This window comes from Ahaetulla prasina, chromosome 6 (assembly GCF_028640845.1).
Source record: "Ahaetulla prasina isolate Xishuangbanna chromosome 6, ASM2864084v1, whole genome shotgun sequence".
NCBI lineage: Eukaryota > Metazoa > Chordata > Lepidosauria > Squamata > Colubridae > Ahaetulla > Ahaetulla prasina.
This window is the reverse complement of record NC_080544.1, coordinates 48,712,749-48,736,652: the sequence shown is the minus strand read 5'-3', so window position 1 is coordinate 48,736,652 and position 23,904 is coordinate 48,712,749. Positions and strand designations below refer to the sequence as shown.

The 23,904-nt window shown below is 37.6% G+C and overlaps 1 protein-coding gene across 3 annotated transcripts in view; it reads right to left on the bottom strand.

Annotated features, from left to right (window-relative positions):
* Positions 1 to 1,926: 1,926 nt before the first annotated feature.
* The window catches only part of CACUL1 (CDK2 associated cullin domain 1), a 41,566-nt gene continuing 19,588 nt past the window's right edge, over positions 1,927 to 23,904 (bottom strand). The window contains exons 4-10 of one of the 3 annotated variants that reach the window (XM_058188064.1): positions 23,757 to 23,852; positions 17,130 to 17,232; positions 9,957 to 10,046; positions 9,363 to 9,501; positions 7,139 to 7,182; positions 6,176 to 6,228; positions 1,927 to 5,901 (exon numbers count right to left, since the gene is read on the bottom strand). In XM_058188064.1, coding sequence (XP_058044047.1) covers positions 6,212 to 6,228; positions 7,139 to 7,182; positions 9,363 to 9,501; positions 9,957 to 10,046; positions 17,130 to 17,232; positions 23,757 to 23,852 — 489 coding nt within the window. In that variant the 3' untranslated portion in view covers positions 1,927 to 5,901; positions 6,176 to 6,211. The remainder of the gene's footprint in view (positions 5,902 to 6,175; positions 6,229 to 7,138; positions 7,183 to 9,362; positions 9,502 to 9,956; positions 10,047 to 17,129; positions 17,233 to 23,756; positions 23,853 to 23,904) is intronic. The other 2 variants (XM_058188065.1, XM_058188062.1) reach the window with 2 other exon arrangements.

The following is a 23,904-nucleotide window of genomic DNA, read 5'->3' as shown; positions in this document are numbered from 1 at the left end:
AGAATTTAGAATTTTCCCTCTCTTCCAACTGCACTCAGATGAATAGTTGAAAAAAAATTAAAATTAATTAAAATTAAAGCTATGAACCTATTCTATGAGCTATGGCTCATAGAACATGGCTAAAGCTATGAACACCTTTAAATGTAGGATCAATGCCAACTGATAATTTGAGTGGCTCTCTTTTATTTGTGGTTACAGGAGCTGCTATAGCTTTAGAAAATAACTGTGTGAAAACAGCTTCCTTTCTTGCTCTAATTTAACAGACAAAGCACAGGTGAACTCAACCATGACCGAACATTTTCAAAGATAAAGCAAGCATTACATATTTTCTGTTTTTTTAAAAAGCAATTTTAATGTACAAGTAAACATTATCTTTTCCATCTTGAATATTTTTTAAGCAAGGTAACATCCTCTGCAAAGAAACCTTTTACTGCTTCATTGTTACCTAATAACACAAGGGAGTACATAGTGATACAATTTTAGCTGATTAAAAGTGCATTTCAAGACATTTGCCATCTTTTAAAAATGGAGACAGAGATCATTTTCCCAATAAAGAAATGAACAGCTATAATGTTTTTGACTCATTTGTTTCTTGTTGTTGTGTTTATCTAGTTTTGGTACCATGTGGAGAAAAGATCACGTTTTAGTTTTTCTTTTCGCAGAAATGTTAAACTTTCAAAACTTTTAAATGCCAACATATGAGAGCAAAAGAGAAAAGGGGGAAATCAGTTACAATTGTTGGATGTAAATATTAATGTATATATATTATAAATTCTGTGGAAGAGAGATAGTCTTACTGTCGAAGCTTTTAGTTTGTGCAAGAACTGAAATGATGACACAATTCTTGCATTAATATATTTTCCTTCTATGTGAATAGTTTTCCTTCTTTCTGTAGTAGCACTTTGAAAAAGCAACTCCAAGTTTCCTGTTAGAATTACTAAGGATTGGAAACTTCCAAAAACGAATTAGAATTGGAAACTAACAAGAAATTCCATGGTTGTAAATCATTCTATAAATATCCAGTAAAACATCTTCAGAGAAAGCAATAACAACCATTTCTGATTTGTTGGCAAGAAGAATAAATACATGTAAATGTAGTCACCAGAAATTGAATTCAGCTCAGGGAAATCTTTACCTTTAATTATGGAATAAGCTGCATCATGAATGTATTTCACAATCCTCATATTTCTAGCAAGTACTGTATTTTTCGGACTATAAGACACACCGGTTAAAAGACACACCAAGATTTCGAAGAGGTAAGTAAGGAAAAAAAAGGGTTTTGCCCTCTCTGGCCCTCAGGAGCACTTTGCAGGCCTCCCAAACCCTCTGCGCACCTTGTTTTTGCAAAAAATGGGCCCATTTTTCGTAAAAATGGGACAAGTGGGGCGGGGCTTCGGGAGGCCGAAAATGGCTGTATTCAGTGTATAAGACATACCAACAGTTCCACCCTCTTTCAGGAGGGAAAAAAGTGTGTCTTATACTCAGAAAAATATGGTAATTCTTTTTGAAAAGATTAGTATCACCAGCATATTCATGTTCTCACCACTCTCCTCTATACTCAAAACCCAGTGCAGTAGATGACTGAATATTTCCATTTTAAGTAGCACAGATTGATGCTGAGAATCTACTCGTATCAGTGAGCTGAGTGTGAAGAGTTTCAATAAGCTAGCTTTCCCATCAGCTATTTTTTTCACTGTAATTTTTATTAAAAGAAAAATGTACATATGCTTTAAAAAATTACAGAATTGTAAAAGAACAAAGAAAATATAAAAGACTCAAAGAAAAATAAAAAAGTGAAATATAACAAAAGAGAAAGAAAAAAAGTATCTAAAGAAGCAATTTCCAATCTTTTTGCAGTGGTTACAGACAGTAATTTCAAACTCTACCTTCCCAAATTACATATTATGGTTCCCCTCTGCCCATAAATTATTTTTTTTTAACTTTCCCATCAACTACACATTTCACATTCTGAAGAAAACATGAGACTGCAAACCTGTGGGTAAAAGAAGCATTGTCTATGTCACTATGATCTCTCTAACTCAAGAATGGCAAGTGGGTACAAATTAAAAATGGCAAATTCAAAATCAAAACATTTGTCTAAAAATATTTTAATATAACAGGTTTCCCAAGAAACAAAATGTGACATATGACACTCAATGCATAAACTTTTGCCATGTTAACTCTTATGTGGAAAACAATCACAAAAAAAGGCTAATAATTTGATTTACAGGAGCACCACAGCCAAGACCATACTGCTTTTATTGAAGGCATGGCTTTAAAGGGCCACACATTAATTTCAACAAATATTGAAAAAAATGTTTACAAAGTAACCTAAGTTTTCTTGTGTTCTTTCATACACGCTTACAAAGATATAACCCTTGGAGGATAGAAAAGCAAATTATTTCAGCATTAGATGCCAAAACGTACAGAAATCTTAATACTAATTTACAACATAATATATTTTTCTTTTCTTTTTTCTTTTACATATATAAAAAACAGGCTTCAGGCAAGATGCTACATAGAGCTAAAATATGTAAAACAATGTTCAGAATATTGACCAATATTCTTGAGAAGAGTGACACCAATAAAACCTTATCTGGAAATAAAAGCTGAAATATTCTGAATATTATTTACAAACCATAAACTAGTAAAGCAGCCTTCCTCTACTTTGGCATCCTCCAAAGATATGTGGACTTCAATACCCAGAATTTTCAGTAATGGCTACACTGCATGGGAAATTCTTGAAGCTGAAGTCTGTAAAACTGTAAACCCAAGTAGTCAGGAAAGGCTACTGTAAAAGGTAAAACCAGTGCATCAAATTCACATCCACTTGGACATCCGCTTTTCGTTCTCATTGTATTCTGTAAGGTTAATGCTGGAAGTTATAAGTGTCAAATTGGAATCAGCTTCCAACTGTAGGAGCAGAACCAGAGGCCATCTCAAAATGAAATGCCCCCGTATATAATTTAATCTATAGTTATGGGAAGAGAAATAAACGCTATGAAACAACCATACTTCTACATGTCCTAAATGACTGGGCACTTCTTATGGATAAATTCAATAGGGAATAAAAGGGGAGGGTTTATCATGCAATTACTGTCATGATGCTAGATATAATTGTGTCCAAACTTTTAACCTGTAACTCTTTTGAACAAAAATCTTTCATACTGCCTTGTTAGTTTTTCTTCAGATATTTTCAAACGTCCTAATACAAAACGAAAGAAAGAAAGAAAGAAAAAGAAAGGAAGGAAGGAAGGAAGGAAGGGAAGGCAACATTCTTAAGTTTGAATGCATAGCATTGGTTATTATTATTAGGATGCTATGCTGTAGCTTACTACATAAGTTTCCGAATTCCTGCACTACCCAAAAATAATATATTTAAAAGCAACCATGTAGAGGTACAGTGCAGTAGTGATGGACTTTCACTAACTACAATGGGAACATCTCTTCTAAATAAGGGGTAGGATGGTTTGGTGCTTGTTCTATACTACCCTTCTCCTACTTGATGTTCTCCAGTTATGTTGGACTAAAGTTCTGAGAATTCCCAGCTAATGCAGCCAGTAACACAGTTCACCTGAAGGGCAATTTGGGGAACACTGGCTTATACTAATTGTATGGAAACACAATTATAATTAAATGTATGGCCTACCTTTTTAACTTAACTTAGAAACCAGGAGTTTCTCTCACAAAGTTCATCCTGAAATTCTATTTACATATTCTTCAGCTCATCTTGCTTTTTTAAAAGAAGTTTTTGAAAATCTGAATTTTTTGATTCTGTAATTTTTCACTATTTCTACAAATTTAAGAACTTTTAAATTAATTTGGTAAATTGGAGATGTTTACATTTACATATCAAAAGAAAAGGAGGACAGTCAGGGCTGTCAAACTCCCGGCCCACGGGCCGTATGCGTCATGCACTGGCCACGTCCATGCCCGGTTTAGCGAACGGAAAAAAGTCCCAATACATCACATGCTGCTGCTATGACAACATGAGTTTGACATCCCTGGTCTATGTAAACTTAGAAATGGTTGTTTTCTAGATATATTTTCCTTGAAGTAATGCATTATTTTCAACAACTTAAGGAGTTAAAACTTCAATTAAATCAAAATATACTTTCCTTTTTAACATTCTTCTCTCTAAACTGCATACTTTTTAAAAAAGTATACTTGTTTTGGATGTGATACTTTTATACCACAGAAAGATTTATCTTAGAATCTCACCAAATGAAAAGGGTAGAATTGTCCATAGTTCTTTGTAGACAAGATGAGATAAGCCACTGCTCATGCTGGAAAGTCATGCATCACATTATCTTTCTCATGAATGAGGTAAACTGCCATATCTTGTTCATAAAAATGCACAATATTCTACATTAAAGACTCACTACAACTAGGGTTTCCCCAAGCACTAACACTTCAACATTGCCTGATTTTGTTACCTCACTGTGGCAAACTCATCCTTATCTCCCTTTTACTCCCAAGAGAAGTCTAACTTTTGAGTATAAAAATTATATTTTGTGGAGAAGGAGCTGGAGGACTACTTCATCACAGAGAGCCAAGGGAACAAATACACAAACAAACCCCACAGCACCTTGGGATTAGCCTTTTGTTCAAGACCAGAAACAGAAAGCAGGGATCCAGAGTTATCCCTTCTGAGGTACATATTGCCATCATACCCATAATGCAGTGCAAAGTGCTGCTGCAGATTAAACATTTATGTTCAAGCTTTAACAGTTGAAATAAAAAAAAGAGTATGTACAAATCAAATATGCAGTTCTCTCCATTTGCGTCCTGAAATGGTACAAGCCACATTGTGTAACATTGATTTCAAGTAGCTTGTTATTCAGAGGTAAGCACCATTTCAGTCATATTTGAAAATCTATGATACCATCTCAATTATCATTCAAAGAACTGATTGATTAAAATCAGTACCAACATTCCTCTGTCTTGCCACTAGGCAGCACAGAGGGTAGGAGCATACAACCTGGTTCACAATCTCTTGCCAAAACTTCATTATATACTAGCATTTCAATTCTGAATAGAAATCACATGTTGAAAAGCATTTCCCCCCCAATTCTTTACAATCATTACCAAAGCCAACAACATAATACAATAAACATTTGACTTGCAACAGTGTGGAAGGGAACTGAGTTAAAATGCAACTTGATATTTATTTTCCTAAATGTAATCAAAGAAGGTAAGAAAATCTGGCAACTTTGCAGCATGTTTAATCAAATCACAGTTTTAAGATACATTTTGTGGTCTGTACTACTGAAGGGTTAAGCAGATGAATTTTCTGGAATGGGAAGAGTCAGTCCTATGACTGGCCTTCAGAGACAAACCTTGTTCCCCCTGCCCCCACGATGGAAATACTGTTAAATGATCACTATTTACCGACCAAACATTCTGAACAAAATCTAACGGGCACAGATTTTCAACAGCAATAATCACATATAAGAAAGTGCAAAAAAAAAACAAAAAAAAACCCACACACACCAAAAACCCGAAACAAAACAAAAACACCACTCTAAAATCCTTTCAGAGGAAGTTGCTCTTCTTGGCTATCAACTTTTAGCATTTAATGATCTTTTAAAAACCAAATCTTAAAAAGATACAGTCCTCACGAGAATCATCTAAAAAAAACCCAAATCCTTTTCAGATCGATCACATTGTTCCAAATTAGCCCAAATAGCAGCAAACAGACATTTTATTACATGGCAAGAAATAAGTCCAAACACCTCTTCTACGTATAGTTGCATCGAAGAACCTGAGTATCAGAACAACCTGACTTAATCTCAGGCTACCCTCCCTTTCAATGCCATTCCAAAGTCCACTCCAATTGGACAGGTTTCTAGTACAGTCACTATCTGCATCCTCTTGAGCTCGCACACGATGCTGAACCATCTGAAAAAGTCCAGAGAAAAGAATGAAAACATCACTTTAAATCCCTCTTACTGTTAAAAGAAGTTACAGTTCTTTTAAAAAAAAATGCCCCTCCCCTTCATCTTTTACTAAGAATATAGGTAGTCCTCGACTTACAACAGTAAGTTTAGTGACCATTCAAAGTTACAACGGCACTGAAAAAAAGTGACTTATGACCGTTTTTTCACAGTTACAACCTTTGCCAGCACCCCGATAATTGTGTGATCAAACTTCAGATGCTGGGCAATCAACTCACCTTTTATGACTGTTGCAGGATCCTGGGGTCATGTGATCATCTTTTGTGACCTACTGACAAGCAAAGTCAAGGGGAAAGCCAGATTCACTGAACAGCCGGGTTATAAACTTACCAACGGCAGTGATTCATTTAACAACCGTGGGCAAGAAAGGTCGTAAAATGCAGCAAAACTCACTTAATGAACATCTCACTTAACAACAGAAATCAGGGGCTACAGTGAGGTGTAAGTCGAGAACTACCCATACTAGGGGCCCAAGAAACAGAAACTCAGAAATGGTATATAGTTATCCAGTGTATCACAAATCTCTCACCAGGCAGCAACAACACCTGGCTGAATTTGTGTGAGTTTGCAAGCTAAGCACGGCTGGTTCAAATTTGGGTATGGAGAACCATCAAGGAATTCCTGTTCTATAGGTTAGATTGAAAAGCAAATAACCACCTAAAGGGAAAACATTGGCAAACCATTTTTTGTATTTTTGTAAAAAAACAAAAAAAACCCCACCTAAATGGGGTCATAAAAGGATTCAGAAAGTATCAAGAAGTTTAATTCAAATTAAAGGAAATTTTACAAGCATCCAATACCACCCATATTGCAGCAGATACCAGAACAGTCTGATGGAACACTGACCTGGCCACTAATAGACACTATTCATTCATTATTGTTGTATTTCAGATAAACATGATCTTCATAAAAAGCAAGTATTTTTAGTCATCAAATAGTCAATAGATTTAGAATACATGTAATAAGTTTTTAATCATTTCAATAATGTACTATTATGTGCTTAGACAATACAGCTTTTCAAACTGTATTCTGTGGATCTGTAGGGACCTTGCGGGGGTTCCTTAAAAAGTGTTGGGAGGATTTTGGAAGAAATCTGAACATCCTGTCAGTGAAAAAGGTTCACACGTGTTACTATATAGTATCATCCATAATTAAAGAGACTAGTAGTTTAAGTTACTTACTATAGGTTAATTCTTCTCCAGCTCGCTTACGTGACTGGTCACCTCTAAAAAAAGGAAGCCGGACAAATGTGTTTTTACTGTACTTATTTATCCATTCATTCAATGTTGGCCTACTTTCTGATATCTAGGTCATTTAAGATGAATAAAAAGCAACATAAAGATAATAAATAATATTTGAGACCAGAAAAAAGCTAAAATAATGCTCAGTTCAAGTAATCAGTTCTTGCTGAAGTGGGAATAAATAACAATTTCTAAGGAAGTGTTCTGGCATGCGTGTTCCAATAGTTTAGCAGTAATATAGAAGAAAACCCATCACTGTGTGCCCCAACGACCCCAAAACTAGAGGATTTCTCTTGCCAAAACTAAAGCCACATTTAGAAACTTAGCCCCTTAGGATTTAAAAGTTTAAAAAGACTATGCTGAATTATGGTTAGAAATCAAATGAAAACTAATGTAGATATTTTAACATGCGCATAATATGAATCTATTATCATGTGCTAATTAACAGTCTAGTCCCGTGATGGCGAACCTATGGCATGTATGCCAGAAGTGGCACGTAGAGCTATCTCTCCGAGCACACCAGCCCTCACCCGTTGCTTTTCCGGGTTCCGGTGCACACATGCACGCAGGCCAGCTGACTTTGCAAGCACGGGAGCTCCGGAAACCAGAAGAGCAGCTCCCTGTTTCCGGTTTCTGGTGTATGCATGCATGCCGGCCAGTTGGTCTTCTTGCATGCATGCATGCCAGAAACCGGAAGACCAGGTGATGCATACGCACCAGGGAACTGCTCTTCCTTTTCTGGCGCTCCCATGTGTGTGTGCTGGGGAGCTGATCTTCTGGTTTCCGACACTCCCGCGCATGCAAAGACCAGCCGGCCTGCATGCATGTGTGCACCAGAACCCGGAAGAACAATGGGCGATGGCTGACGTGCCCGGAGAGATGGGTATTTCCTTACCCTAAACAGATAGAAACAATGATCAAGAGCAGTGGAAAAAAGCAGGAACAACTTCCAAGTTTCTGCCACCTTCCCACTGAGTGCCTTTGTTGGAATCTGACAAGGAGCATCAGAAATCTCCCCTCCTTTCCTTTCTCTTCCTCTTCCCCTTCTCCTTTCCAGCATTCAGGGAAGTGCTGCTGCTGGGTTGGGTAGGGAACAAAGGATTGTGAGACTGGCTGGGAAACTGTCACAGAATGTTGAAAACGAATCCACATGATTGCAGCAGCAGCCCAGCAGTGCAGCAGCAACCAATTGCATTGAAACACAACAACTTCCCCAAATTTGTTGGAATTCCATTGGGGTTCATGAGTCCTAGACTTTGGACACCTTTTGTAAGTTAGCTCATCTGAGGTACCTTGGTTTGAAAACTGTTGCTCTATGATGCACCATTTTAGCCATGTAAAACTCATGGTGAGAATTTTAGCAATATATAGATTTTAGCATAAGAAGTAATAGCATAGTTTATTCATTTTATGTACTATCAGTGCAGTCTAACTAGCTTTCTTACAAGGACCATTCTACAGAAGAAAAAGTTTAAGCATATAGTCTTTGTAGTTGCTATTAGGCGGGGATTGGGAAGCAGGTATGTCAAATGCACACATCCGGATGTAATTGCATACCTATTTTTACTAGACAACAAGAGTATTCACTACAGTATTAGTGAAGATCTGGAAGGGATTCAAGTACACAGTTTACGGAAGAGTATGGATGCTGTATAACCTCCTTCAGTTTTTCAACTGAGTGCATTGAAACTATTTCTACTGCTCTTTCTTCCCCCCAACTTCTGAGCATTCAAAGTTGGAAAGAAGAAATACCCATGACACCATCCTTTTGTGTACAGCTAGATCTTTAAAGGAGAACAAATGATGTGGACCTGCATTTTCTACACTAGGTGTCCTCCTTTCACGAAAGTTAATTCACTGAATTTTTAAGTTATCAAGAAGCAGACCTTACCGTTGGAAAATGTTTTACCCGAGCAATATTTTCTAAGGCATTCAAATGGTATGTTGCGCTAGTTTATTTATTTATTTTATTGAATTTATATAGTTGCCCATTTTACTTGCATGTATCTCTGGGCAGGGAACACAATTAAAATAAAAGTTAAACATTCAATACAAAATAGCCATTAAAATAGTTGAAAACAACCAAGAACTATGTGATACACAAATTTATTTGCATAATTTACAGATCACCAAACAAAGACATTGGAAAAGTTGGCATAATTACCTGGAAAATCCCTCTTGAATAAGTTCTTGTTGAAGTTTCTGGTCCTGAGCAGCATATTCCTCAAGCTCAGATTCTACAGCAGGAGGAAGGATGTTTGGAATAAATTTAGAAAATAAAGCTGGTGCCATCTGAACCCATTCTGTGTAGAAATGGAAAGCAATAGCTAATGAGAAAAACAATACTTAAGGGATTTAACGGGGTTAAGTTCGAATTCTTATTTATATCACCATTTTAAACAAAAAAAAATCAAATCTATGGTGCTGCATACAAATGAGAATGCTATAAAATATCACCTTTAATAAATGTTTAAGATTACTCAATCTCTCTTTTTGAGAACAAGACAACAGTTGTATATATTTGTTCCAAATTGATGGAACAAATATATCAAATACATGATAAATAAAACACTACCACAAATTGATGCAGAATTTATTAAAACTTGTATGGTGAAGTATCTTATCTTGATATGGTTCTAATGTAGGAGTTGGATTTGTTTCTTATATGTGTATATGATCTCTTCAAGGAATTTATTATATGTAGCTTTTGACAAGGTCATTTGATAAAAATGAACAAATATTCAAAAAGATCATTTACCTGGCCTAAGCATGTATAATCCTTTGACAATGTTTGCCATTGTGGAAGGGTTTATCCAAAAAGGTGTGGACTGAGCTTCTAGAAGTAAAGCTGAAAGGAGAAAATACACTCATTTGCAAATTAATTTTACTTTAAATATTGATTTTTATAACACGAATGTATGGAATGCATTGTTATTCTAGGCTACCCAAATGAATTTATTCTTCTTAAATCTTAAAGGAGAATTTTTTATAAGAAGTTAAAGCACTGGGGAAAGCAAGTTTTTAAAATGGTAAGAGAAATCCAGAAAGATCTCATGCAAATGTCAAAACATCTGCAAGTTATTCCTTTTCTTTTCGGTGTGTTTTCAATATGAATGCAGAATTCATGTCTTCTGACGACATCTTAATAATTATAAATGCAAACAAATGAAAAAGTTTAAATCACTTTTCTCATTTTCCATTAAGTACAGATAGCCCTCTACTTATGACCAGTTATTTTAAAAACTGTCCAAAAGTTTAATGATGCTAGAAAAGGATGATTAATGGTCTGTTAAGCACTTCTAGCCATCATTAATGTCCACCCTCTATGGTGACCTAACACATTTCATCTACTTGCCAAGAGTCCCACGATCATGTGATTGCAATTTGCATTCTTCTAGGCCTGCTTCCCCAGAAAGTCAACAGGAATATTGAATATTTTTGAATATTTTAATTTGTATACCGCCCTTCTCCCAAAGGACTCAGGGCGGTGAACAGGCAGATAAAATACAGATATACACAATAATTAAAACAACCCTTAAAAAACTGATTTAAATTAGCCCAAATATTAAAATAACTTACACCCCCATAAAATTACAAAAATTTAAAAACCCATCGAATTCAATTAAAATTTAAAGATAAAAATCAAGCTAGTCCAGCCATACGAAATAAATAGGTTTTAAGTTCGCGGCGAAAGGTCCTAAGGTCAGGTAGTAATCGGAGTCCGAGGGGAAGTTCGTTCCACAGGGTCGGAGCCCCCACAGAGAAGGCCCTCCCCCTGGGGGCCGCCAGTCGACACTGTTTGGCTGACGGCACCCTGAGGAGTCCCTCTCTGTGGGAATGCCCCGGACGATGGGAGATAGAAGCCGGCAGTAGACGGTCCCGTAGATAGCCCGGTCCTAAGCCATGGAGCGCTTTAAAGGTGGTAACCAATACCTTGAAGCGCACCCGGAAAACAACAGGTAGCCAGTGCAGTCTGCGCAGGATAGGTGTTACGTGGGAGCTCCGAACCACTCCCTCAATAACCCGCGCAGCCGCATTCTGAACTAGCTGAAGTCTCCGGGTGCTCTTCAAGGGGAGCCCCATGTAGAGAGCATTGCAGTAGTCCAGGCGAGAGGTCACGAGAGCGTGAGTGACCGTGCATAAGGCATCCCGGTCCAGGAAGGGGCGCAACTGGCGGATCAGGCGAACCTGATAAAAAACTCTCCTGGAGACGGTCGCCAAATGATCTTCAAAGGACAACCGATCATCCAGGAGCACGCTCAAGTTGCGTACCTTCTCCATCGGGGCCAATGACTCACCCCCGACAGACAGCCGCATCTGCAGCTGACTGTACCGAGGTGCCGGCATCCACAGCCACTCCGTCTTGGAGGGATTAAGTTTGAGCCTGTTTCTCCCCATCCAGACCCGTACGGCTTCCAAACACCAGGACAGCACTTCGACAGCTTCACTGGGGTGGCCCGGGGTGGAAAAGTACAGCTGAGTGTCATCAGCGTACAGTTGGTATCTCACCCCAAAGCCACTGATGATCTCACCCAGCGGCTTCATACAGATGTTGAACAGGAGGGGTAGGAGAATCGACCCCTGCGGCACCCCACATGAGGCACCTTGGAGTCGATCTCTGCCCCCCTGTCAACACCGTCTGCGTCCGGTCAGAGAGGTAGGAGAACCACTGATAAACGGTGCCAGCTCTTCCAACCGGCGCAGCAGGATACCATGGTCGATGGTATCAAAAGCCGCTGAGAGGTCTAATAGGACCAGGACAGAGGAGTAACCCTTATCCCTGGCCCTCCAGAGATCATCCACCAGTGCGACCAAAGCTGTCTCCGTACTGTATCCGGCCCGGAAGCCAGACTGGAACGGGTCTAGATAGACAGCTTCATCCAGGTACTGGGGTAGCTGACATGCCACCACACTCTCTACAACCTTCGCCGTGAAGCGAAGATTGGAGACTGGCTGGTAATTCCCTAAAACAGCTGGGTCCAGGGAAGGCTTCTTGAGGAGGGGTCTCACCACCGCCTCTAACAGGGAAGTTAGCAAGAAAGATTACAAGTGTAGGAGAAAGGAAATCTTGAAGATTTCAGCTCCACTCCTACAGTCCCACAAGCGACTTCCCTTCTGGGCATTGAGGGGAGCTGAAGTCCTTTGATGACCTACAGGAAAGTTTGAGAGTGAAAGGGTAAAATTCTTCAGCAAGCAACTCTTTTGGATAGTGGCTTGGGAGATTGCTTAACAACTGTAACTGGAAGTGCCAGGATTGTGCTCATTGAGCAAAAGAGTCACATTGGCATCTCACTTAATGACTGCTTGGCTTAACAGTTGAGATTACAGTCCCCTGGTTGTTAAGCGAGGACTATCTGTAAATAGGATGAGAAAATTCAGCAAGGAATTCCCTCTTTGTGAATTTCCTTTTGTTAGACCCTAAGACAATCTTTGTAAAATCTCTACATAAAATTGTAAAATCTTTGTAAAATCTCTACATAAAATTGTAAAATCTCTATATATCTCTATGCAAAATTGTATTTTCATGCAACTGAATATCTAAAACCAAATTTATGATAAAAATAATCCTCTAGGCATTTTATCAAATATCAACTGTGGTTCCTTTTCTTCTCTACCCATGGTAGAATTTATTTGTTAAATATGGGCAAGCTAATCTCTGTAAAGGTTGGATTTTGTTACATGAATATAAACTTTTTCTTTTTTCTTTTTCCTCCCAGCATTTTCCCACAAGTGAAGGATCTGCTTGTGGTGGGTTGTTGTTGTTGTTGTTGTTTTGGGGGGGAGGAAATCAACCAAGTGCTTATTCATTGTTTACAACAGGATCGACCTACTGACTTGTTGCTCGAGCCTGATACCATAACTAAGAAAGAGTTATTGGCTCATGATCACCCAGCCAGGTTTCATGTCTAAGGTGGGACCGCAACTCAATTTCCTGATTTCTAGCTTAGTGCTTTAACCACTAGACCAAAATGGCTCTCTACTATGATATGTGAAGATAACCTGATATGATAAAATCAGTTATATTTCTTATAAATGAGTCATTACAGTAAATAAAGATCTCATTTACAGGTGCTCTGAAGGAAAAAGTCCATGAAGAAAAGGCTGCATATATATTTCTGTCTGGATTTTTATTTATATTATGTCCTAATTACGTCCCTGTCCTAATTGTTCCCTTTAATTGTATTCATTTTATGTATTCAGTTCATGCTTATATATATTATCTAATACGTACTCGACAAAATAAATAAATAAATAAATATGCATCTTATTTCAACAGAGATATTTGATTTTAGACATACTATATATTTGGGTATGTCAACAATTTAACAGACTGTGATAAAATTTTAAGAAGCATTAACACTTCAATTTGAAAACCTAAAGGTTGAAACTAAAATTCTGCTTCAGCTCCTACTATGCGTTGCTTATAAAGAGATATGATTGTAGAGTCAGTAGCAGCTAATGCTGGCCTACAGATGTTTTTAGGAATAAAAAGTGCATGAACTATAAATTATTTGCTAGTAGTTTCATGTATTAAAAGTGCTTCATTTCCCCCAGTTATTTTAAATATACCAAATAGTTATTTCGTCATTTTAAAGTCAGGTGGCTAAATATATTTTTAAAAATCAAGTAACTGTATTAATATCACATCAGAAGACTGATTTCAAGTTATTTTTAAAATATGTATGAAAAATGAAAGAACTGTTGAAGGTCAGCTGAGAACACAAAATAATAATTCATAGATTCTCAGCTTTCTGCAATCCTTTGCTTTCATCCTTTACAAGTTATCTTACTTATGTGTGTAAACAACAATGAAGACAGAACACAAGTTATAGATTAATGGCCTTGGCTAAGCCAGATGGATGCTTAAAAAGGCATTAAAAACAAACTTTTAAGATTTCAAGAATAGAGGCAAGAAACATATAATATGAAGTTCTGTTTAACTATAGATTCTTAACATACAATATGAAGTTATATTTAACTATTATGGCTAATAAATTCATGCACTAGATAAATTTCCAATTACTGCACTGTGGCCAGATACGAATAAAACATCTTGCACTTATTAATTTCACAATTTAAGAATTTATTAACTAAGTGATTAAGGCTTCTTACCCTACAGAAATAAGAATTAGAAGTTAAATTAAACCACACAAAGTTAAAGTTAAATTATAGCCTTCACCAATACTGGCAGGACAAACTTCTGTATATCATCTAGCACTGATTATGTTACCTTATAGTTAATGAAACTCTACAAGTAACAATCAAGCTCAGAAACCACTATAAGAAAAATGCTATAATCCTGACTTATTTAAATATTTTTTTCTTTTACCATTACTCAGAACAAGTGGGCACAGAACCAGATAATAAAGATTGCATCAGGATTTTAAATTGCCCCTTGTGCCTCAGTTTATTTCTAAACTAAATAAATTGAAAATGAATATGTTTACAAAAAAATCCACACCACATTATGTCTTAGTACCATATGCAAATGAGGTATATAATTAAACTAAAATTCTGCTAGCTTTTCTTCATAGAGAAGGTATTATTTCTGTTCCTGCAATTTTAAATAACTCCATCATAACAAAGTCAATTGTATGAAATTAATTTTTCATTTTTAGCAATTACTTTCTAACCCTAAATGTTATAAAAGCACTGCCAACATCAGTAATGTTAAAATAACACTGATAATGATTTAAATAAGTATTAGTTGAATATAGAAGATGCAGCCATAAACGGTGAAAACAGTAACCTGCTGCTTCAATGGCAATGCCTATAGTTTATTCAGCATTCAAGGAAGCAACATTGGTTTTCATAGTTACTAAAAGAAAGGTAACCTTTCTAAATGCTAAATTGCTCTCCCAACTTGAAATGTAACCTTTCTTTTAGTAACTATGAAAATCAATGTTGCTTCCTTGAATATAAATATATGCAATGCATCTTCTGTTTAGCTAGCTTAATAATTAAAATGATCTACATATGAATAATGAGAAGGACTACAATTGTTCTGCTGCATAAATGGGCTGTGAGAATAATCTTGAAAGACAGGAGGGAGAGCTGCAGTCTAGACCACGGTTTGATGAAAGAAACCTAAGTCCAAAGCAGGAATGGGGATAGTATATCATAAGTGACTCCCCCTAGTACTCTGGAAGCTAAAAGTGGAGGAAGGGGGAAGCGGTTTCAGATTTACAAGATGCAGTTATATAACTTTACGATAAAGGTAATACTACAGTAATACTCTTGGGTTTGGTTCCTGATCTGGAATACCTTAAAGACTTAAAATCAATCTTGTCAGACTGAAAGCTTTAAGACAGGGTTGTCAAACTTGATTTCATTAGGGTTCGCATCAGGGTTGTGTTTGACCTTGGGGGGCCAGAGGGCCATGGCCAGGGTAGGCATGGCCAGGGTGGATGTGGCCAACTTGACATCACTCTTGTCAGGGAGCACCTGCGGTAGCCCGGGCAGAGCTGGGGGATCCTCTTGCAGCCCTCTGCTAGCGAAAACAGAGTTCCGTTTTTGCTGGCAGGGGCACCGCAGGGCGGTCCTTCGCTATTTCCAGGGTGGCTCCATGGGTCAGATCTAAGCACCCTGTGGCCGGATCCGGCCTGTGGGCCTTGAGTTGGACACCTCTACTTTAAGAAGTGTCCAACCTCTACTTTAAGAAGAAGGGACGCAGTGGCTCAGGGGCTAGGACGTTGAGTTTGTCGATTGAAAGGTCGGCAGCTCAGCGGTTCGAATCCCTAGTGCTGCCATGTAACGGGGTGAGCTCCCATTATTTGTCCCAGCTTCTGCTAACCTAGCAGTTTCGAAAGCATGTAAAAATGCAAGTAGAAAAAATAGGGACCACCTTTGGTGGGAAGGTAACAGTGTTCCATGCGCCTTTGGCGTTGAGTCATGCCGGCCACATGACCACGGAGACATCTTCGGACAGCGCTGGCTCTTCAGCTTTGAAATGGAGATGAGCACTGCCCCCTAGAGTCGGCAACGACTAGCACATATGTGCGAGGGGAACCTTTACCTTTACCTTACTTTAAGAAGATGTGATGTTAACAATGGGATTACCACAATGAGGTCCAATTGCAAGATAAATTCATTCAGCAAAGGCTAAGTTTGGCACACAAGTTTTCTTATTTTGTTGCTCAATAGATCCCCTGGCAGAAATTGTGGCAGTCTAACCAATGTCAGCACTGGTATCTTAAGAAACTAATAGCACTTATAGCAAAAGCAAAGATAATTGAAGACAGCTATACTGTAATAGAATATTAATAATATTACAATAAGGTTGTAATAGAATATGCTACCAAAGAAATATATATTTCAAATAGTCCTCAATTTACAACCATTTATTTAGTGATCATTTAAAGATACAATGGCACTGAAAAAAGAGACTTATGACCATTTTTCACACTTATGACCACTGCAGTATCCTCATGGTCAGAGATCAAAATTGGAACCCTTGGCAAATGACATTATTTATTATGATGGTTACAGTGTCTTGGGGACAAGTGATCACCTTTTGTGATCTTCTGATAAGCAGAGTCAATGGGGAAACCAGATTTGCTTAACAACCAGATTACTAATTTAACAACTGCAATGATTCACTTAACAATTCTGGTAAGAAAGATCGTAAAGAAGGGGACTCCCTTAACAACAGAAATTTTGAGCTCAATTGTGATCATAAACTGAGGACTACCTGCATACCTCTGGTTCAGAAAATTCTTTTATTTAACTAAACAGGTACTCAATTTCAATGCAATTTTCCCCAACAACCCAACAGCTATAATCTGGCATTTTAATACTATTAAAATTAAATTCTTGACAGGCTAGTAACTAGTTAGTGTTAAGATACTTTTCATTTTTGTCATTATCCGACTAATGATTCAGCAGTTTATTATTATATTAAAAAATGAATCATCTCAAACTTTAGACTTACGCATCAGGCTGTAAATGTGCTTTTCTGCAACATGTTCCGTAAACAGTTTTATAAGATCATTTCTTAAATCTCGGTTAAGCTTGGTTTCTATGTAAAATTTATTCTGAGGGGAAAAAAATAAAATCTTTTTAAATGACAGCAATATAAAAGTACTGTTACAGACTACTTTCTGCTTTGCACTTCTCATAATCCAAATCATTTGTTTATGTACAAAAAACAAATAATACAGTGAGTCCAGTTAGGAAGAAAAAAAGTTGAAAGTAAATTCTAAATTCATTTGATATGCCAGCCTGACCTTTATAATTATGATCTTCATCAATGCTACAAAGGGAATAGAGCTCAAAAATATTGTGATACAAAGTAGTGGGACTGGTAGCCTTACACAGAGTGTGGATGCATCCACTACTGAACTTAAAAGAGACCCAATATGACCATCAAATGCACAGGATATGAGCATTAAACAGGAAGAACTGTAAGTCTTAATGCAGGAACATAAACATATTTAAGTAGACCTTACCTGGCAGGACAAATTTATGAGTAAAATGAATGGTGCATCCTATATTATAGGTTAGTGAGGTAAATGAACCCAGCCATTTTATGTCAATATGAATGTTAGACTGGAACCTAACTTCATTATCAACTCTTCAAATCAATTCATCATTGTTTAAAAGGCAGAAGCCTAGATATTCAAGAGCTTGAGCAGTATAAGGATTGTACTACTGCTACTCTCTGAAGAGACTGACAGACCAGGATTATTTATTTGGTTGTAGTCCAACCCCCTGCTCAAACAGGAGACTTTATATCATTCCAGACAAATGGTTGTCCAACTTCTTGAAAACCTCCAGTGAAGGAACAGCCACAACTTCTGGAGGCAAGCCTTAATTCTAAGTTGGATCTTTCTTTAATAATCTTACACCTATTACTTTTTGTCCAGCCCTTCAGGTGTTTTGGAGAATAGGTGGACCTTCTTTTCTCTGTAACAGTCCCTCAAGTACTGGAATGGTATTGTCCTTCTCTTTCTTGGACTAGACAAACCTAGTTCCTGCAATCACAAATCTGCCGCTTACCTTTTTTTAAACTTCTATTATTATTATCTTTTATTGTATTAAGGTCCTAAGTACAAAGTTCCCAATAATTTGTAACAATTAAAATGCTAATGGAATTTTACTTTATGTGGCTGAAGCCGATAAAGTAAGCCACACAGTTCAAAAGCAACCTTTTCTTTCTACCTATTTTGTTTTTCTTTAGCACAGGAATCACATATGGTGTGTGAAGCAATTGTTTAATGCCAATCTAAGAACAAGTATAGAAGGCAGTCAATTCTTTCTCAAGACTTGTCTCCTGCTGTTCTATAGAACTGCTGTTTCTTAATATCATTCTTTTCTCCTCTACAAAAGAGCACAATTAAATGCAGCTCAACAGAAGTCTAGAGACAAGGAGCACCACAGCTTCTAAAATGAAGATAAATGTTGAACCTTTTCACCACCTCTTGTATCTCCTAATCAACAAGTAGACTGGTGAAGAAGGAAAAAAACCAAAAGGCTAACATTTCTAACCCTCTAAAGCTATTCAAGGTTGCTATTAAAAGTAATGCTTTATGATACTTTTTGATCCTTTGTGCTTGTACATAGAATAACTGAATCATATTCAAATTCCATGTGTTTTTGTAAGGAGTTGTTCTGGGGAGTCTTCAGTTAGGGAAATCCCAGGAAAAAAATGCAATTGCTATAATTTTTTTAAGGAAATGGGCACAATAAACTAGTCTTCTTCCTTTATCAGAAATAAAAAGTGAGACATGCAACCAGGGATGGGATCCTACTGGTTGAACAACCAGTTCGCTGTGCATGTGTGCAGTTTCCATAAAATTGAATTTCCATGTTGCAAATAAGGAAAGGAGCAAGGAAAACAGCTGAGGAGGGCCAATTCAATCTGCTGCTCCTGATCAGCTGGGCTTCAGAAGCAGAAATAAAGGTTAGTATAACCCTGGGGCGGGCCCACTTTCACAGCAACAGAGAACTGGTTCGCCCTCAGCAGGAAGTGGGAACTACGGGTTTGGGCAAACTGCTCCGAACTGGTAGAATCCCACCACTGCATGCAACTAAATGTGATTTTACACAGCTGCTAAACGTTCCAGGCAGTCTGTTCCATTTTCATTTCTATCTAATTTCCGTATTCCCCATAATTAATCAACTTTAATAGGGAATAAACATTCCTGAGACAAGATATCCCAGGTTCTAATACGATACGTACTGCTGATCTAAGGGAATGAGGATTTTCTAATGTTAAAAAGTGGGATATATGCTAAGGCCTTCCATGATGGGCCCAGGACTCTTGGGAGTGGCAGGAGGGAGGGAGAAGGCCTGCATGCTACTGGATTTAGCTGAGTTCTTCCAGATGTGGTGGGACAGGGAGAAGATCAGGCCTTTCAGGAGGGGAGGAGGGGAGAGGGAGGAGACCCTTCTGCAGCTTGGCCTAACTAGCTGCTGGGCTTGTGGCAGATTTCTGTGTGCCGATTGGCACTGGGTCTCCCAAGGCCTCCCTCATCCCCAAGTTCCTTAATCCCCTAGGTCAGGGGTCACCACACTTTTGGACCTCAGGAACCACTAAATTCATAATTTTAAATCCCGCAGACCACTAATATGATCTGCCTAATGACCGTCTGGGTGGGCGTGGCTAGCTGGTCATGTGACTGGGTGGGCATGCCAACTCGATGTCACTTGCGTCAAGGGACAACTCTCTGTCCTCTACTCGCCACTCCCCTCCCAGCCACTCTTCGCCTGCCCACCTGGGCTCCTTAGGGAGCAGTTGTTGGAGCTAAGTAGCCACCATGAGAAAGAGTTGGCAAAACAGCTGGCTCAGTTCAAATTTGATCTGATCAAGAAGGAAGCTCAGCCTCCTCAATGGGGACTACGAGCATAGGCTTTCCAAGCAGAGGGAAAGCCTGTGGGAGTGCAAAGCCAGGTATCGGCACCTGTAGGCTCAGTAGGCTGAGATGGTCAGCCAGTTCCAGGCCATGATTCAGTCCCACTGGAACGAGGCCCTCTGGGTCTTTGTTATCAGGGCGCTTTTCTCCAGTCTTTGTCCAAAGCCCTGTACAAGGAGGCTGAAGCAGACCCCAAGTCAGAATTTCTGCCCACTTCTGACCCACACAAAAAGAGAGAGACTCTCTGCAGCAACACAAGTTTTCATTGCACGTATCTGACCCAGGGGCCATAGTTTGAGGATCCCTGATTTAGTGCAATATAAAAAAATGCAACATGCAATGTTTTCTGCAGACCACCAAAATTTTCTTACGGACCACCAGTTGGTGACCACTCTCCTAGGTGATCAATTAACAAATACAATTGGGAGAGTGGGCATTATGGTCAGTGAGTAAGGAAGTAATATGAGAGTCTTGCTTAATATCACAGTGATTTACTACCAAAATTCTGGATTCTATTGCGGTTATAAAATGAGGGAATACCTGTAATGCAAGAAGCAGAGTTTGGTATTAGAAGCTAATTTCTTGTAGTGCCTTAACAATGCAAAGTAGATTTTAACAGGGATTAAGAGTAGCCAGACTTCCATCCTAAGAAAGGTCATGGAAATATCCTGAGAAAGGCATCAAATGCCATAAATGCAACACAAAGTTGTTGTTTTAATACCTATTAGTATATTTTTGAATTACAGCCTTTAGAGCAATATTATATTATTATTCCCTTTACAAAACCTGTCAGTTCTAGACATAACAGGTTTATTGCTTCCTCCCAATCATCTAATTTATCAAGTGAACCATACATTTAATGGTTTTTTTATGAACAAATAATTCTAGGTAGGCATGATATTCTGTCGTCACGCTGCTATCCTCTATGTTTTTCTACTAGTCATAGAAGAAAAATCTAGGGCTTCTTCTATAGCAGTGTCTTCAAAAACCACTTCCAAAACAAAGACTTGTGCAGCTCTAGATTTCTGGATTAATAAATGTTTATAATTATGGTATGATTTTGTAAAAGTTACTGCAAACATCTTATTGGTGGTCTATTGAATTTTCAAATATCAAAAGACCTTGAGAGTCTAGAAAACAATTTGTCTAATGATTTAGAAACTTTCTTCACCCCCTTGCTGCTTTTTCAGGGTAAATATGTAATCACAGATATTTAGTATTTCCAGACTATTCACTACTACCTATGTGGGCCATCGATTCAAAGACTGGAAAGGAAGGGGGGGGGAACACAATGTTCATGTGAATGTTCATGTGATGTTACAAAGATGGAAAGTTAGCAAAATTTCAGTGTTATCCTAGCCTATTTCTGAAATAACATTTTCAAATCTCAACATAACACAAAGTTCTTTTAAATCCTTGAACTAATTGTAGAATGTCTTGTTCTGTCTGGCAGCATTTCTTTTCATGAAGATATGCTTTCACTGAGCTATCTAAGGTCTGTAGCTTTTATTTCATTAGAAGAATTTTTACCCTACTTTAAAAAAGAAAACCTTTCCTAGCTTTACAGCACCATGCAATAACACAGCATATATAATAAAAAAATAAATATAATAAATTAAGTTGAAAACAGAAAATGAAAAGTATCCAGTAAAGCTAATGATCAAGCATTAACTCTGAATATCAAAGCATCTCTGTTTTGCGATAAAAAGACAGAAATTAGGGCCATCACAGTTATACAATTTAACAACAACATGCAGACATGTCAATGCTGACCTGAAAACACAGGAAGGGTGAGATGAGCACAGATTATTTTCCAAGTAACCAACTACCAATCAAATACTTTGAGTGGATTCAAAAATGCATTAAGTACAGAATTAATGTAATACATTTCTTTTCTCTGGCCTTAATATACATCCAAGAATGCTTACGCTGGATCTAACAAAAATAATTTTATGCACAAAATATGACACAGACTTGTCCATTGAGCTTGAAACCGTCCCACTTCACTCAATAAGTTCCCTCCTCCTAGAACTCCAGGGATGAGCAACATTGTAGTGATTAGCTAAATCAACTTATTATTTTTCAGCAGCACATTGAAGAATAAGACTGAGAATAGATTTTTACTTCTGCTGGTTCTGCCGCCTTTGCTCAAATCACTAATCCAATTATTTCATCACTTTTATCTCAGGCACAAAAAGCCTCTTCTCAGATGCCATTCATCACACTCTGACACTCAGAATGGCCTCTGATAATCTCACTACAACAATCAGGCTTATATCAATGTAATTCATCTTTAAGTATCCGCCCTTAAACTGTAGAAGGCCTTTAAAGGTCAGTAGTGTCAATTTAATTGGGCCTGTAAGGCTATGAACCAATTGTCAAAGCAGCAGCTTATAGGATCCCATCGTATTTTGAATTGACATCTAAACTCGCCATACACTGCCCTTCAGTAGGATAACAAGGCACTTATCTTAGGTAGATGATAGATATACTATGTGGAAAAACTAGTAACAAAAACATTTCCCTAAGGAAATTAAACTGTTTTAACAAAAACATATTAACGCCCAGAAAAAATTGGTCGTGTTTTTAGAGAAATCAAGCACCAGTTTCATGGTTAGACTGAATTTCATATTGTTCCTCAGTCTGTCAACTATTTAATCTTGGGAATGATTCTCTTCATTAGCTGAAAACAAAAACTAAACCTGTATGGCATCATACTGATGGTATTTTACTAAAAATATCACCGCATGCCTACAATTTAAGTGAACAAATGGAATCTTTCAGCACATAAACCATATGGAGGGCAGTAATCGCCTAACTACAACTTTTGAGATTGGCCAACGAAGTATGAAAGTATCCATCATAGAATTTATTTATTTAAGATCATTTATATGGCCATCCAACTCACTCCCCAGGTTGACTACCATGCTGCAAAGCTTCAGGTTTTCCATGCCTGCTTGAGGAATTATTCCCATTTGATCTTCCTACATTTCTTCCTCAGGAAGACTTCCTTTTCTCTAATACTTTCTTGACACAATCTGTTAATCAACTAATGACCATCTAAGTTTTTATTGTAATTTTCTTGATCTGAAGGATACATAATAATTTCTGTTATTGGAAAATAAACTCAGCTATATAACGCTTTAATGCCACAATTGTTTCAATCCTACCCCCAATGTATTTCTACATATTTTGCACTAGGAGCAGCATGTACATGTATGCTTACATATGCATACATATTTGCCTTGCTCAATGGCAACTTTATCTGATCTTCTAAACTACACACACAAACTAGAGAAACCGACATGTAATATACAATGGCATAAAACCATGATTTCTCTGGTATAAATCAACCTGAGTAAAGCTAATGGTTTAGTAGAATGAAGTTACTCTGCAGAAGACTAGATTGATTATTCCAACAATATTTTGGAAAGCCAGAGGAGGATTAACCATTGGAGATTCCTTGTAACAGCTACAAATGTGTCCTAGGACCATCACCTTCCAAATAAATGGAAACTAGTATTAACCATTTAGTGGGTGGGGACGAAAGAACTGAAATAAATAGAGGAAGTTAGAAAAACTGTTTATCAATCTCTTTCTTGACTTACAATAAATATTACATGAGAACATAGTTGCTGATTTGGATAACTAGTAATAACTAACATCTAGGTACATCTTTTCATAAGTTATTTGTAATAACTTACCATATATATGAAAAGAGGCACAATGCTCTGTAATGCTCCCATATACTGCCCAAGTGCTATGTTAAATCTTTCAATGTAGAGATCTGGAGGGCTGGCCTGAAAAAGAAAAAAAGAAAATAGAAGGGAACCTTATATTTTGGCATAACCG